The sequence below is a fragment of the Melanostigma gelatinosum genome (genome assembly GCF_949748355.1).
Source record: "Melanostigma gelatinosum genome assembly, chromosome: 11".
NCBI classification, from domain to species: domain Eukaryota; kingdom Metazoa; phylum Chordata; class Actinopteri; order Perciformes; family Zoarcidae; genus Melanostigma; species Melanostigma gelatinosum.
In genome coordinates this window covers 17,451,669-17,467,874 of record NC_136644.1, presented here as the reverse complement: position 1 = coordinate 17,467,874, position 16,206 = coordinate 17,451,669, and the positions used below count along the sequence as shown (strand labels likewise).

The following is a 16,206-nucleotide window of genomic DNA, read 5'->3' as shown; positions in this document are numbered from 1 at the left end:
GCATTTACTGAATGAATTATTCATGAATTAATCCAAAAATGAACAACAAACATACAACAACAGAAACTAAAAATGATTGTCAGTTGTAGCCCTTAAGACGATTTGTGAAAGAGGCAATAACATATTTTTTAATAACATCATATATAAGACAATGTGAAAACAATGTGACAAGGGGCAATGTGACAATTTGCAGCTCCCCTCAGCTTTACTGAGATTTATAGTGAATTTCAGCTCATTGTTAGCTGTCTACCTTCACTCTGACTGCTCTCATAGAGTTGCTTTCAGCAAGCAAAGCTGTGATAAACCCAATGTACACTACCCGCTCAGCACCAAACGGCAGACAGACACAGTAAGCGACTAGCTGGTGGACGTAGTTAAGTGTATGTCAGCTGAAAAGACAGATATTCCCTTCAGGAGTTTGTAGAGACCAAAAACGGAGCTAAAAGGGGGATGAATATTGAATTTAAATTTGCCATGTGGATACAAACGCATACATGACAAAACTTGTTTCTGCTGCCTCCAAGTGGCTAAAAATAATCAGTTATTGCAGGTTGAAAGAATCAACAGAGCTGTATGAGGACAGAGGTGGCTTTGAATTTCTGTGTTTTTTCATCGTGTCACTGAGGTAGAACATGTTGCATTGACATTTTTTGGTTTAACTTGGACATACACCAAGTCAAGGCCAGTTCCCACTAATGCAGAGACTGCTCATACTGAACATTAGGGAATGCTTGTGGAATTCATAATCCAAGTTTAAATGTCTTGAGTTAATATAATCTGACAAACCACATCTGAACATTTAGGATCACCAGACCATACGCATGGCCGTCATCATTTTTTCAGATGACACTGAACAAAATCACTGCAGGGAATGCTAGAAACATTACAGTGTGCCTCCAGGCTGCAACCAACTACTAACACTGTCTGAATTCCTGGTTTGTTTGCCTCAGTATCTGAGTAACACACTGTCCCTTAAAATGACGGGAACTTGGCCCTGCTGTGCCTGCAGCGGTATAAATATACAGCTGCTCTCTCACCCTCTATTCCTCTTCTCTCCCTCTTCCTCCATGTGCGTTGGTTTTGTGTATACTCTGTCACCAAGCCTCATCGTGTGTAGTCTCAAAACGGACAGAATGGCATATTCTGTGAATGTAAGATCGATTTTTTTTTTGTTTTTTTAAAGTGTGTTGCAGCAATCGTTTAAGCTGAACATGTACGTTGTTTTCACTACAAGCTAGGTTCAGCAGATCTGTAATTTCCCCCTTCATGAGACAGAGCATACCCCCGAATTTAAAGAATGTCACATTGACATTGCCCTTCTCCTCTCTGCCTTCAGGGAAGTCGCCCAGATTGACCAGTTCCTTCAGGAGACGGCGGCACGTGAAGCCAATGCCAAGGTGCGGCTGCAGCAGTTCATCGAGGAGCTGCTGGACCGAGCGGATCGCGCCGAAAAACAGCTGCAGATCATCAGCAGCTGTGGCACCACACCGAACGGCAGCCTGGGACGCTGCAGCCTCCAGGCCTCAAAGGGCAACGGACGCCAGGTGAGGAAATCATGCATTAACATGTATCTTCTGCAAAATGCACCGTGAGATCAGATTTCAGATTAGACTTGACTGAATTGATGACATTCAAGACATTTCCTGTTTTAAGACTCTCATAATACAATATATATGATTTACAAATAGATACTGATCACATTGAACTGCACAATAATACAGACAGCAATTAAAAAATGCGCTTTTCAAATCAAATGAGCTGTTTTAGGTTTAACTTTGTGGCACATTTGAATTGTTATAATAAATCAGACAGCTTGACTTTTATTTCATAACACTGTGATGCTGTTATTTGTCATTTTTGTTTTGCCACCAAAGGCTCCTCACAATGCTACTCCCAGCTCTCTGACAGAGCTGTTTTTTTTGCTGTTGGACAGTGCATTAGCATTGATTATATTGAGTAATGTCTCTGTAATGCACCACGGGTCGAACACATAATAGACTTTGAGATGACCGAGACGACAAGTCTATTCTTCTTTATAGTGCTGAAGTTCGATCAGTGCCCAGTCAGGTTCGATCCCCGACTGGGACGTGTCACGTGTCGAAGTGTACCTGAGCAATACACTGAACCCATGGCTCCCCGGGCGCCAATCAATGGCAGCCCACTGCTCCCTATATACAGGGATGGGTCAAATGCAGTCGTCAAATTTCGTGTATATGTATATGATAATAAAAATGGTTTCTTCTTCTACAGTAACTGTCCAGGACTTTCCCATGTTTTCATACACCAGCAGGTGAAATTCAGTAAACTAAAATCACCTCAAAATCTACAAGAAGAGTGTGTGTTTGTAAATATCTTTTTGTAAATTGAACAAAGGCACAATACAAAGAATTTGCATCAATAGTTTTTTGTAATGAAATTACTACTTGAGTAATCGTCTCAGCCTGATAGCATTGAGGTCCCCCAAAATTGCATTACATCTCTTTATAAACCTGACTTTAGTTTGTGCACAAGACCTGTCATGTTAAAACAGTTAAGAACACCTAAGCAGAAGCACACTATTATATGTTGCTTTTCATGTAAGATTCCCTAACCCAAACAGCCCCAGACAAAAGGTACATTTGTACGTATCTACAGGATTCTGTTTTGTAATGTGTTGCTCATCCGTCATGGGATCATAAAGTGTGGTCTTATGGTTGTAACGGAGTGAAATTAGAGGCTCAAATCTCTGTCTGCTTTGCATTAAGCATCAAAACAGTAGAAGTACTGAAGCTCTGCAGCAGACAACATGCTGACCAGAGAGCATTAAAAGCTTCCTCGTGCTCCGGAAACTTGACATCAGCCCTTTGCTCTCAGTCTCTACAGCGTCCATTGTGGCATTTCCCCCCCCCCCCCTCTTCTTTTGTCTTATTACACGATGATGAAAATGTGAAAGCAGTTCTTAAAAATGTCACTTATTCAAATTATCCAACACCTCTTGAAAATGGGGCGACCTGTTTCATTGCACTGATCTGTGTGCTACCATGGAAACCAGCTCTTGCTCTGGTTTGAGGTTCCAACATGATTTTGAATCAGAAGTAATGTTTCTCATATCTGCCTGAGAGAAATGAGAACATTAACCTGTTGCAAAGACGTCTGAAAACGTTTTATGGCATTTTTCTAGCAACCACGATTTAGTCGGATACATTTTAAAATGAAATGTACTTTTTTTTCTCAACCATCCGACCTGTGATTGACCCAAAACACTGCTGCTTATATTTAGAAGTCCTCTCTTCGGATTTAGACATCCGTCAGTTTACTGTGGGACTGTGAATAATCAAGATGACAAGTACAAGTGTGGAGACACAGACTAGTTGGCACCTTGTTACTCTGTCAAGGGAAGCCCGGCGATGTCACCCAACCACCCTCACAACCTCACTCTCCGTCTCTCTGTCACGACATCAGCGAGGTCGCCCTTATCTCCTAGGAGACAGGTTTTTAGAGCCACAGAGGTATTTTAGGACTGACAGCGAGAGAAGCGATGGATCGCTTCTCTCCTGCTCACTCTCTCATTCTACTCAAGCTGAATCTAATGCTTTCTTCACAGGAAGCGGACGGTGGCGATAGCTTTGATTTGATCGTAGTATTTTATAAGCTTCTGGGCATTTAACAGAGAGACAACAAAGAGGGAGAAATAGAGAACTACTCCAGTTTAAGACCAGACTTAGGTCACCAGATTGGAGTTTTAGCCTCTGCTGAATGGATTGGGTTCCATCCATTTCTGGGAGATTTGTCCCTGTTGTGCTTTCACTGCAGGCTGGCCAGGAATGAGAGCCACGGATGGTGTTTGGCTGTTTCCTCCATGGTCCATTTTCACTGGCACTAGGCCAGAAACAAGCTGTGTGAGTAGAAGCAGAAAGAAAGAGAGAGAGAGAGGGAGTGACAGTGTCTGTGTTTGTGCACATTATCCCTCTGTGGCACGTCGCCAGTCTGGTACGCACAGTTCTGTACTACTTCACACACACAAAACACTACACACTACATACTTCAATGCACAGGCACATGAGTGACTAGGAGGATTTTGCTCTCAGGTAAATAGAGAGAGTGAGAGTCAGGCTGCACACTCACCATCAAATACACTTAAAAAAAGCTCACCTGCCTTCAGAGCCACAGCCAAATATTTAGGAATAGGAAAGAAGCAGAAGGTTTTTTGTGTTGCTAGAGTAAGGATTGGTCAGTCAGTCAATCTGTCCATCCAATCATTTTGTCAAGAGCAAAATGTCTGGACTACTACTGGCCAGATTGCCATGAAGGATTTTCATGGATATTCATGATCCCCAGTGGATGATTCCTAATGACTTTGGTGACCCCCTGTAGCATCACTATTTGGCAAAATAAAATAAATTTTATGTTTGGTGTAACATTTATTGAGCAGATTCATGCTCCACAAAGGGTGAACCCTTTTACATTTTAGACAGTCTACAGCCCTTCCTGTACTTCCACCTTAAGGACAATTTGTCAACTTTGGACACAAGATTGATATGTGGGGGAGGGGCCAGTTGAAAAGGATTTTGATGGAATTTGTTCTGGCCATTCATGGTCCCAAATGGTCACTGTTTTTTTAGTTTTTTTAATTATTTTATTGCAGGACATACTTCCTACAATGTTTATATATTTGATAAGGAAAATATAATAACGGTATTAAAGTAGAAGAAATTAAAAATGAAAGACAATAATTACAATAACAAGATAAAGAATAAAAAAGTAGGCTAGTATGATCGTGCGCAAACATATACACATGCACACATAAAATAACTCTTAAAACTCTCCAGGGCTGAATCAGTCAATATGTTTGATTGAGAGCATCATATTTAATCAATTTATTCCATTATTTCAAATATTTGTATTCTTTAGGTTATTTTTTCCATTTCTAAAATGCTGTTTAATGGTGCTGTAGATCCAAACATTTCATTTTAAGAATGAGAATTATCACAATAGAATGACTTGATGAAATGTACTCATTACGCTACTGCTCCACAGAAAATCAACCCATTCCGTTACTTCTTGAGCTTTTCTTTTGTGCCACCCTCAGGAAATGATCACAATAATCTCAACAAGCTGTCATCTACGACTGATCATCATTTATTCTTATTGTGTTGGGAAAGGATTTGTCCTTTTAATGTTCTTGATTTTATCCTGATGCTGTCACTCGTCATTATAATGCACATGCTCAAATCTGTAAACTGAAGTGAGATGAAACTGTGCTACTGAACCATACAGAAAATGTCTTTAATATGAATTTTGATTATTTGTTCGAGCTGAGCTTTAGAGAAGCTTCCCATGATAACAGCAGAAGGCTACTTTTGGATTTTATTTACTGTTTGATTTGATTGTCTTTGTCAAGCAGTCTTTATTTCTATTGCAGAGCTAACTAACTGTGGCAACTGCTTCAAAATGAAATACTGTTCCTCTCATGATATAGTTTGAAGTGTATTGTTTTGTATTATATTTTAGAAATGCAAACACCTGAATATGTCATGAAACTTGTAATTTCCACACTTATCTGAAAGTCATAAATATCAACGCTACCATCCACTCTCCAGGAGCTTACTAAGGAATACACGTAAGCCTGGGGAATGTCTCAGGAAGCTTACGGCTGCTGTGTAATTATTACTGATGGCACTTTTCTTTCTGCATGTTTGTGTCTCTCCAGAGAAACTCCAGCAACTCTGGGAGCACAAGAGGCATGTACCAAGTGTCGGACCGACGTTCGTCCCCCAGCACAGGGTAAGTCAGCACACTGCTCCTATTGCACACTTACACATGATTTGACACCTCTGAAATGTAATGCATCCGAACACCGCTGTGCCATGAAGGGGTTTAATGGTACAACTGTAGTGCACCTTGTGAGAGCTGTTGTGTAGAAATATAACAGAACCCCTGGAGCCGCAGAGCTTTGAACCACCATCGACTGTGCTCGCTGCCCCTGGCCTTCGGGGTGTAACACGTCAGTCCTGTGTATAAATGTTTGCAAGTACAGCAGTTGCAGTTGCAGTTACAGTAACTCAGAAAAACAATGGAAACTGTGGAAGTGCCATGGATACAACCTGTTTGACTTGTGGCTCTTTGTATGTTTTTTGTTATTCCCAGATTAGTTGAGCTTAAAAAAAATACGGAACACTTAATGCTAAAACAATTATTAGATCACTAGATTAATCTATTCTTTGATTGACAGAAAAATTATTTTTGCTAATATTCGATAACAATTAAGTTTTTTTTTATCAGCTTCCATTCAATTCCAAACAGCTTATCTCATTTCTTCCAATGAGTTTTGAGCCTTTTTATATTTTCTCTCGGATGCTAATTGCCATTCTGGATACACCCCCTGAAATCATTAATTCATCTAATCATGAGCTTCTCATGATTGGGATCATGTCATTACATCTTGCTGTTGATTTAATGTTGACAAAACACTTAAGCAGTTTTTATCAGGTTACTGCTTTACAACCAGCTCATTAAACTGTAATGAACCACAGTTGTGTCATTGACCCAGTTTAGATGGTTGAAACCATAAACACGCAGCTCTGTTTTGATTTTACATAATCTAAATTCACACTTGTTGTATGACATGCATCTCATCTTCTGTGCATCCCCTATGGTACCTATTTGTGGTTGAATTGGTTCAGAATTGCTTCCAGTACAGTCAAATGAATTGATGCCAATGATACAGTTCTCCTCAGTGGACTTTTAAGGGTGATACTCTGTGCTGAAGGAACTGAAGTCTCAGACACTAATAATCAGAGGGATCAAGTGAACAGGTCACCAAAGGATTTAGAAAAGATGTTTTGCTTTTTCTAAATTAAAAATAGTACGAGCAGACCACTTCAAACACACACATTTGGCTTGTTGGTTAAAAGCAGAGCTGATGGCGCATCATGAATAGATGAACACATTTTGTGAAATACACTGATTTGCTTTCTTGCCAATGGTGAGATGAGAAGATCAATACCACTCTCATTTGTTTGTTTAATATGATGTAGAGTTTGCAATTTTTGCAATGTAGAGTCCAGCAGTCTGCCCCTCCCTATCCTCACCATGGCAGGGCAGGATATCGGCCTAACGCAGGTGCTGGGTTCGGGTTGGGTCGGGCTATAATATATAATGCCATCGGGCTCGGGCCCAAAACTGCTGCCGTGTTTCGGGCTCGGGTTGGGCTAACGAGGTTCATGTAGGGTCAGGCCTGATTTTTTGGGGCCCTAATATGAAGCAATGGATGGCAGCCGGTTAGCTTGGCTTACATATTCCATATTGATTATTACAGTTTTTTTTTTTTACTATTTGAGTATCCTATTTAAAAATAATCAAAACATCATTATTTAGAGTACAGTTTCTTCTCTTTTTCTGCAGAGCATCAGGGCGGATCAAGTCCGTCTCACAGGGCTCTGGAGGTTACGACAGTGACAGCGTGGAGATGCATCCCATGGAGGACTGTCCCGAGGCTCAGTACTATCACACGCAGTGCCGGCTGGGTGAGGGGGGTTACGAGCGCTCTCCAGGATGTGGAGGATCGAGGAACTGGGGTCTTCGTAAACAGGCTATCCAGAACTGGCAGCGGCGACCTTACAGAAACAGCACCGAAGGCGAGGAAGGAGACGTGTCCGACGTGGGCTCCCGGACCACCGAGTCTGAGGTGGAGATGTGGGAACACGAGAGGAGAGCTGTGGCTGAAGTCCAGCAGTCTGCCCCTCCCTATCCTCACCATGGCAGGGCAGGATATCGCCCTAACACAGGTAGTAACTTCTCTCTGGGAAGTTCTTTATTTTTTAGAAATATACACACTGTCAAACACTCTCCAATCAAACATCCAGACACATGGGAGCCAGGGTTCATAGAACAAAGGCCTTAAATGACTCCCATAAGAGCAGTGACTGATGGGGATCTAGGTCAGGTTGAGATGCAGCTGCTGTAATGTTGCTGGAGCTGGGTCACTGACCAAAGCTCATTCTAACTGAGTGTGGATCAGCCATGAGCATATCATGTAAACATTGAGAAAAGAGGCCCCATATCTGCTGCAGTGTGTCGACACAACAATGTAAACACTTCAAGAAAAATTACTTCAACTCTGAAGTAACTTTCTCAAACACCAGCATAAATGTTTTTGTTGCTTTACAGCCCTCTGATTTCGGTCTGTATAAATTAACTTGAGTTAACTTAACTAGCTACAAAGCCAGTTGGTAACATTACAACGCTGCAAGGAATTCTTAACTGGTTATGAAAAAGTCTCAGTTTAATGCTGATTCCTCTATATGACCGACAGAAGTAAACAAGACCATCAGCGAGACGACTATTTTTATAGTTATTCTTAATGCCTGCCATTGGGTCAGATTCCCCGCGAAATCAGACGAAATAATTAACGGCATGCAGGCGCACCAGAACTCCTTCAGCTCAGACTCCAGCCGGTCCTCTGTCAGCTACCAGCCCACTGCGGACAGACCCAGATCCGGCTTTGTTGCCGCCTTCGACGTGCAATTTGAACTCCAGTGGAAGGTAGGAAGCTCCACGCCCGGCAGCAGCTGCTTCTCCTCGGGTGCCAGGAGCAGAGCTTCGCCTCGCTACTCCGCCTGTATTTCGCAGCGAGCCAACACTGACGCCATGCTGTTGGAGGCCCAGGCTGTATTGGTGGGCCCGCTGCAGGGAATGGAGGCACGGGAGAACTAGAACCAGGACAGACCCCGCTGCAGTAAAACTAGAGCTTTTCTCCGGTGCTCCGTAACACTACTGCTTTTGTCCACAGCGTCCGCCAAAAGTCTAACAAAATAAAAGTTCCTTGCAGTAGCTTTAGAAAGCAAGAGAGCACTCGGATATGTGATTTTTTTTCTTTTTTTATAATTTTGTGACAAATAACCAAAATGTGTCCAAATTGCTGGCGCATTGATCAGAAAACAAAACAAAAAGTATTTAATTTGTTCAACATTGCATAAAACAGCAGTTTCAAGCTAATACTAACCAACAAGAAAGGGAATAGTACATTTCATTTGAACAACTCAACACTATTTTATTTACCACCACTGAGTAAACCAAGTCATACATTGCTGTTGCTGATATACAATTTCTTTGTATGTTTGTGTCTTTGGTAGAACATTGTTGTATTGGCGAGAGTGCTATTTGCCTGTTGTATCATCTCAGTTCCTTCTCTCTAAGCTTTGCTTCTACAAGTGAGCCGCCAAGTCAGACGGCCAATCATGCTCATTTCTTCAGATCCACCACAGATTGTGCAGCTCTCTGTTAACTTCCTGCGCTGCCAAAATCATTCAACTCACTGCTGCCCTCCATTTTCCTTCACCTGCTGTCGGGTTTCTTCTAAATATCAGTCGGACTGATGCAGTCTGGGAAAGAGTGAAACTGGGCCAGCCCAGAGCCCTATGACAAATTGGTAGAAACTGCCCCATGAACTCAAAGGTTTTTTCTCACGTAACACTCAACATGTTACTGGCATTCCTCTGCTCTGACGTAGTTCTCCTTATTTGGAGAGTCTCTGCCAGGTTCTATCAGATGGTATGTATCTACAAAGCACACAGTTTTCTCTCAGCATGTAAACGCACAGCTCGGCTTTTTTAGTGCATTTGCCAGTCTTGAGCGTAGGTGGTGTGAGTGTGAGAGAGAAAGAAAGGAAGAGAGAGCGAGAGTGTAAGTATTGGTTCATAGCCCTGATGGTTTTGAGCAGACGCCTTCCAAGGCCAAAGATGAAATGAGTCATCTAGGAGCAATCTTGCTTGGAGGAATAAGACAGACTTGGATTGGACACGTGGTATTCGCCAATAGATAGCAATAGAGAGAAGAAAATAATTATGTAATCTCATTGAGTGTCTTGTTGAAGGTTGGCGCCACCATGTGACAGAATGAATTTTAACCATTGTTACAAAGTACCTTGACCAAAAGCAAAGATAAAATCATAAAAAACTAAAAAAGCTGAGATGTAGCAATATTCCTAAAATGGTAGAGACAAGATTGGATGGCTTTGCTTATATGGAATTCATAACTGAGGATGAAGTCAAACATCACCACTGGCTTTCTGATAGAACTGACATGTTTACACAGTGGACCAAGTGAAGACTGGATTGGTCGGTGTAGATATTCGGGGACAATAATAAGGATTTGAACTTCGTGTTCAGCCTTTAATTTTGCATCAGAATATACTGAAACCTTAAAAATATGGTAACTTTCTACTTCCAAAGCCGTCCGGTATTTCATATTGTAATACATCTTTGAAAATGTTGTCCAAATTCAACGCAGCAGTCTAACGGCCAAAACTTGTGCGGACCACCACATTAAAGGGGGTTGAAAGCCTTTATCTTCCCACAGGTCGGTCTGATGGGGTCTACAAGCCATGCCGCCATGAAAAGAGCCCGTCCAGATCCAACGAGGTGATCAGTCCAGAGATCCTGAAGATGCGCGCAGCTCTCTTCTGTATCTTCACCTACCTGGACACTAAAACCCTGCTGAGAGCTGCTGAGGTCTGCCGAGACTGGAAGTTTGTGGCTCGTCACCCAGCTGTGTGGACCAGAGTGCTGCTCGAGAACGCTCGCATTTCTTCCAAGGTGCATAGTGAACATGTACTGTGTGCAAGACTATAAGTCAGTAGCATTTATCAAACATGTTGTGCATCATCTTTGCTGTGCATAATGAAGATCTTCACTGATCTACCAATATTCTTGCTTTAGTTCCTGAGCACATTGTCTCAGTGGTGCACTCAGACGCACTCCCTCATCCTGCAAAACCTCAAACCAAGACAGCGGAGCAAGAAGGAAACCAAGGAGGAGTATGTTAAAAGCACGCGGTAAGACACATACATAGACACAGGAAATTACATCCGCACACAGTTTCCAAAAAAAAAACCACTTTTGGGTTACTTATTACTGCCTCGTGAATCATTTTTGCTTTGATAAGTTAATTGCGTTGCAAACTAATGAAATGAGTGACGTGCTAAATGACTCCTTAAACAGTGATTGGTGAGAGGAGGCCAACAAGACAAAACATAAGTGATTGAGTGCTGATGTTTTTGTGCTGTTGGATTTCAATCTGCATGTAAAATATCAGTTCTAATTTCTTGAAAGAAGACGGGAGTATAAGTTTAATTTGAGCAGAAGAAGTGAGGATGCTTATGTCTAAATGTTTTGTGTGAAGGTGACAGAGTACCATTGCAGCTCGAGTCTGCTCTGACGAAACAGACATGCTGCTTCCTGTCACTGCAAACACTGGAGGAACATTTTGTTTTGTGCTATAAATGGTAGAAGTGCTGTTCTGAAGGACAGGAGAATTACTCCCTCTGTCTCCGTCTTTTTCTGTTGACCTTCCCTCATGTGCCCATCTAAGTGGCTGTCTGGAGGAAGGTCTGGAGGCGTTGTTAAAGGCCACAGGAAGCAACCTTCTGATACTGAAGATTTCACACTGCCCCAACCTGCTGACCGATCGCTCTCTTTGGCTGGCCAGCTGCTACTGCCGAGCTCTGCAGGCTGTAACCTACAGGTAGACCCAGGTCCCATCTCGGCACAAACATTACAGTTCAAACCTCAGTGACTTTGCTTGAATGAGTCCAAAAGACTCTACTCAGTATTGTGCTGTTGACATGTGTGTGATCGAAACACAATTTGTGTGACATTACACTTATTGTGTTCCAGAAGTGCCACAGATCCAGTTGGCCAGGAGGTCATCTGGGCCCTTGGAGCAGGTTGTAGAGACATCATCTCCCTACAGGTGGCGCCATTACATCCATGGTAATCGACCAAGAATTATACTTACTTTCGATTAATACCAAATACTCTATCTGTCCTGATATCAGTGCTTAATGAATGTATGACCATGGACTGTATTTTGTCTCTTTTAGTCAACAACCGGCTCGTTTCAGTAACCGATGCCTGCAGACGATTGGAAGATGCTGGCCACACCTCCGTGCTCTTGGTGTGGGCGGGGCTGGATGTGGCATTCAGGGGCTGGCCTCGCTTGGTAAATATGATTTACAAAACTACCATTCAGTTTGTAGTTTAATCACTTTCAGTGATTTTAGCTACAATACTTAATGCAGTACTCAAACTTCCTCACTCTGCTTTTTAAATCACGACCACAATCTAACATACAGAAACAGAAAGGGGACAGAGATGATTAAACAGTATTATTGTCATACCTGGATGTAAATCCTGTATTCTTTATTTGCATTTTAAGCACTATTGGTTGAGACTTAAAACGAGCCTTTATGCACGACTGTAACCTTTGCTGTTTTCTATTATCTCGACACTCCCCTATCTCCTTATCTCTGTATTTCCTAACCTCCATTCACCCCCTTCAACCCCCCCACCACCACCAGCGAGGAACTGCATGCGCCTCCAGGTGCTGGAGTTGGATCATGTGAGTGAAATCAACCAGGAGGTGGCAGCAGAGGTTTGCAGAGAGGGTTTGAAAGGTCTGGAGATGCTGGTGCTCACTTCCACACCAGTCACCCCCAAAGCCCTGCTCCACTTCAACAGTGAGTTTGAATACTGCTGCACTGATTTACTGTCTAAGATCCTGTTGAGAATATGCAACTGTTAACTGTAATATTGTGGCTCTGATTTAGTAACTAATACTGGTCACATAGGACTGTTCTGCAAGTGTGCAATACCTGTACTGAACAGTGCAATATTTCTGTGATATAGAGGTATTGTTAACATCAGGCGAAACACATTTGTTGTTGAAGTTATGCTACTAAAACAGTGTAGGTTGCTGTTACATTCAGGCAGCTCTAGCTGTTATGGCTATTTAAGAACACATGAATAACTTAGAAAAAGAAAACTACAGTGTAATCATCAATGCTTTTCATAGATATAAGTACAACTATATTATGAGAACACACTGTTGACCCTGAGAAAGAAAAGTAGCACCAAATAATGAATCCATCCTAAATCCTCCTTCCGCTCATGTAGGTGTTTGCCGCAACCTGAAGTCTGTCGTGGTTCAGATTGGTATAGAAGACTACTTCGAGGACCCCAACAGCCCTGAAGCTCGAAAACTGTTCGATGAGATGGTTAACAAGCTTCAGGTGACAGCACACGTCACCCACTACTCACACACAGGAGCAGACGGTCCGTAGGGTAGTTCGGGAAGACTCCGAACGTCCGATCCATTCGTGCCATCAACTTTATGATGGCACTAGTTACTGTATGGTGCTCGGCCGTGGGCCAGCCACGCCCTCGCAGCCGTAGACAGGACGTGACGAACTGTGACTAGTGTTCCGACTCACCTAGGCTTGTCTGGCCTGTCTGGTTTTGATTCACTACAGTGGTGACGTGCTGATACAAATCCTGGAAGTCCCAGTGATGATTGGTTGTGGATGCGCCAGTGCTAACTCACTCGAGCAGAGGCTTACTGTGAGAGGCTTGGGTCATGCTTATAGCTGACCACACACAAACAAGAGATATAAAAGCTGTGAAATCCCAGGTTTTATTTATGTTTTGTTTTTATGAGTCAGTTTCCAGTGTGTTCCTCTTGGATATGTCACACTCAAGATGGCACGGTTGCTCACAGCAGTTATGTAAGCTCTACAAAAGCCACAATTTATTTTTATCGCTCCCTCTTTAGGTTTGCTGTAAAAAGGAAGCCAGAGTTCTCCTCTCATGTTTAATCATCCATTTATTTTTTTAAGGGGAGTTAAAGGTGAAGCTTAAAGTCATCCTTAACCTGCTACATCTCAATGTTTTACCGTTTGTTAATAGCTTTCTGTAATTCTGCTAATGGTAGGAAACATAAAGGTATGAAGACAACAGGGGGAAAAGGAGGATTTTGGAAAAAATAAATGAGATTCTGATATCCTTTCCATCCTTTTCCTTTCAGGCTCTGAAAAAGAGACCCGGCTTCTCCAAAATCCTCCATGTGAAAGCAGACAGTCTCTGCTAACATCATTTGTGCAGATTCTTCAAGTCTTGGAGAGGCGCCATCTTGGCTCCGTCAATCAAAAAGACCCAGCTGTTTTGAGCCCGCTCCACGGGGTTGAAAAAGTCTGCAGCACCGACAGAAACAACAGAAGATCGCCATGATGACCCAGGACCGAGGCTCAATGTGCATACTCTCATAACTTAACACTATTCCAGTAAGGGGAAATCAATAACTCCTTCATGTTGGCCAGGAGGCTTCTTTGGACAAACGATGGCACTATATATCACAAGAAGCGCCTGTCCTAGAGCTTACAGACTCAAATAACACAACACAACTGTCACATTTCTCTTTCGTAGTCCTCTCCTGCTTTCACCACAAAAAAAGGATTGTGTTGTCGCACAGAGCCAGATCCCTTTCTTGAAACGTCTGGAGCCGGGTGACAGCGCTGTATTAATGCTTGACATATACTCAAGACTACCTTCAACACCAACGGCTCGTGGGCAGGAGCACATTGCAAAGCGTACATACTTTCCACAGAAGTACATACAATGGTGGCAGGAGTAAGAAATTGTAGAGAAATTCATTTTTCTCCAGAAATGTTGAGTGCTCGAGGTTAAGAGGAGCTTTATGTTTGCGTGCGTGTTGAAGATAGAAAAAATGGTTTTCCATCCTGCCTGCCCTGCGCTACGGTGTCTTCAAACTGGACGACTTTCAACACTTACTGCTTCCACCCAGGAGAGAAACATGCTGCACCAGCTCCAGGCACAGTGGAGAGAGCAAGGACAGCCTCACTGTAACACGCATACCTTGACAGTCTTCTTAGCCAATTGCATGGCAGCGATCCATCAGATCCATCATGCATTTCTCTCAAAAAACTGGTGCCATTTGTAACAGTGTCTGTCCTCATTCCAGTGAGTGTTTTCTCCAATGTGCCATTCATGAGAGAAGAGGGACCATGTACAGAAAGTTAATCTCTTCAATTCAAATGTAACTTAACATTATTGGAGTTGGATTTGAGTGTAAGCAGCTCTTACTGAGCATAAGGGTGCTGAGTTTCATCTGGAACATGGTCTCCAGGTGTATACAGGTGTTTCAGTGTTTATATATCATGTGACTTTCATACTTAACCATACTAAACCGTGCCATTCCTATTGGTAGTGCTCATCATGGCTGAGCCCCCCCCCCCCCCCCCCCCCCCCCCCTTGTGTATATTTTTCAACTGACACCATGTGGCTCCCTCTGCTGGTTTTTCCAAGCACTTACACAGCCAACCGCCAGCTGGTGAGATTTGACACATTGTACTCTTTGCAGCAAGGAACAGGTATCACCTTTTACTATTTGTGCAGAACTCAAAACCAAGCGATCACGTCCTCAGTATCACCTTCAAATTAGGAATTTGATTTGGTGTGATTCACGGCTAGAATGTAGTTTAGCCTACGGCACAGACAGTCTCAAGAAGTATGAGTAGCAATACTGTGGTGACACTTAGTGTACGCTCCTCTGTGCTGCAGGTAACTTAAGACATCAAGATCAGTTTATTATTCACAAGGAATAATACTGTCTTCTGGCTCTGAAGGAGCGTTATCAAGTCTGAGAAAATAATTCTTGGAACGTTATCAGGCTGTTCTCAGCTTTGATACTACAAATGTATAGCACAGCAAGCATCATAACCAGCTGGGGGGCGTGTAGTCTAAAGAAATGTGGAAAGATGCGTTTACAAATACGGTCCATAGAAAAGACTATTAATGGCAATTTCTTAAACTTGACCCATACTAGGGACCAAAAGTCAGGATTCTTCTGCCTCTGCTGCATTGATTTTCTTTTTTTCTGTCTCTTATGAGTCCCCAAACATGAAAGTGCAATACTGAATCACTGGAGCTCCTATTAGACATTTACAATCACTTTGCTTTCAAGGAAACATGCACATAGTTTTGAAACAGGTTGAAAAAATGATTCACACTTCGAGTAGAACATCATCACCTTGAGACATGTTTACCGTTTTCTTTGCTTGCACACCTCATTTGTCTTTACAACACGTGTTAACCTTCGTGGGCGGAGTGTGCGTCAGAGCACGATGAACCGTTTCCGTGAAAGCCGAGCAGGCGTTTGTCTTTTTAAGGCCCTGACGAGCTGCGAGCTGCTGTTTCGGGGTCTCTGCTTTATTGTCAAACATGTTGATGGGGAATTGTGTAGCTGCATATTGTAGTGATGATGTTTCAGGTGAATGTGAGAGAACAGTTGTGGATGTTCATTTCTTCTTGTTCTGTACTCCTTCAGTACTGCATATTATTGTCCTATACTGGTACTGATTCATTGGAGGGACGT

General features: G+C 42.6%; 1 protein-coding gene across 1 annotated transcript in view; it reads left to right on the top strand.

Moving 5' to 3' along the window:
* fbxo41 (F-box protein 41) overlaps positions 1-13,941 on the top strand; it is a gene marked incomplete at its 5' end in the record, with an annotated part of 31,602 nt that extends 17,661 nt beyond the window's left edge. The window contains 11 exons of the mRNA XM_079278509.1: positions 1,337-1,544; positions 5,690-5,763; positions 7,384-7,766; positions 10,339-10,574; positions 10,698-10,813; positions 11,350-11,502; positions 11,655-11,750; positions 11,861-11,979; positions 12,338-12,496; positions 12,933-13,048; positions 13,840-13,941. Of these exons, the coding sequence (XP_079134635.1) occupies positions 1,337-1,544; positions 5,690-5,763; positions 7,384-7,766; positions 10,339-10,574; positions 10,698-10,813; positions 11,350-11,502; positions 11,655-11,750; positions 11,861-11,979; positions 12,338-12,496; positions 12,933-13,048; positions 13,840-13,902 (1,723 nt within the window). The 3' untranslated portion in view covers positions 13,903-13,941. The remainder of the gene's footprint in view (positions 1-1,336; positions 1,545-5,689; positions 5,764-7,383; positions 7,767-10,338; positions 10,575-10,697; positions 10,814-11,349; positions 11,503-11,654; positions 11,751-11,860; positions 11,980-12,337; positions 12,497-12,932; positions 13,049-13,839) is intronic.
* Positions 13,942-16,206: the final 2,265 nt, after the last annotated feature.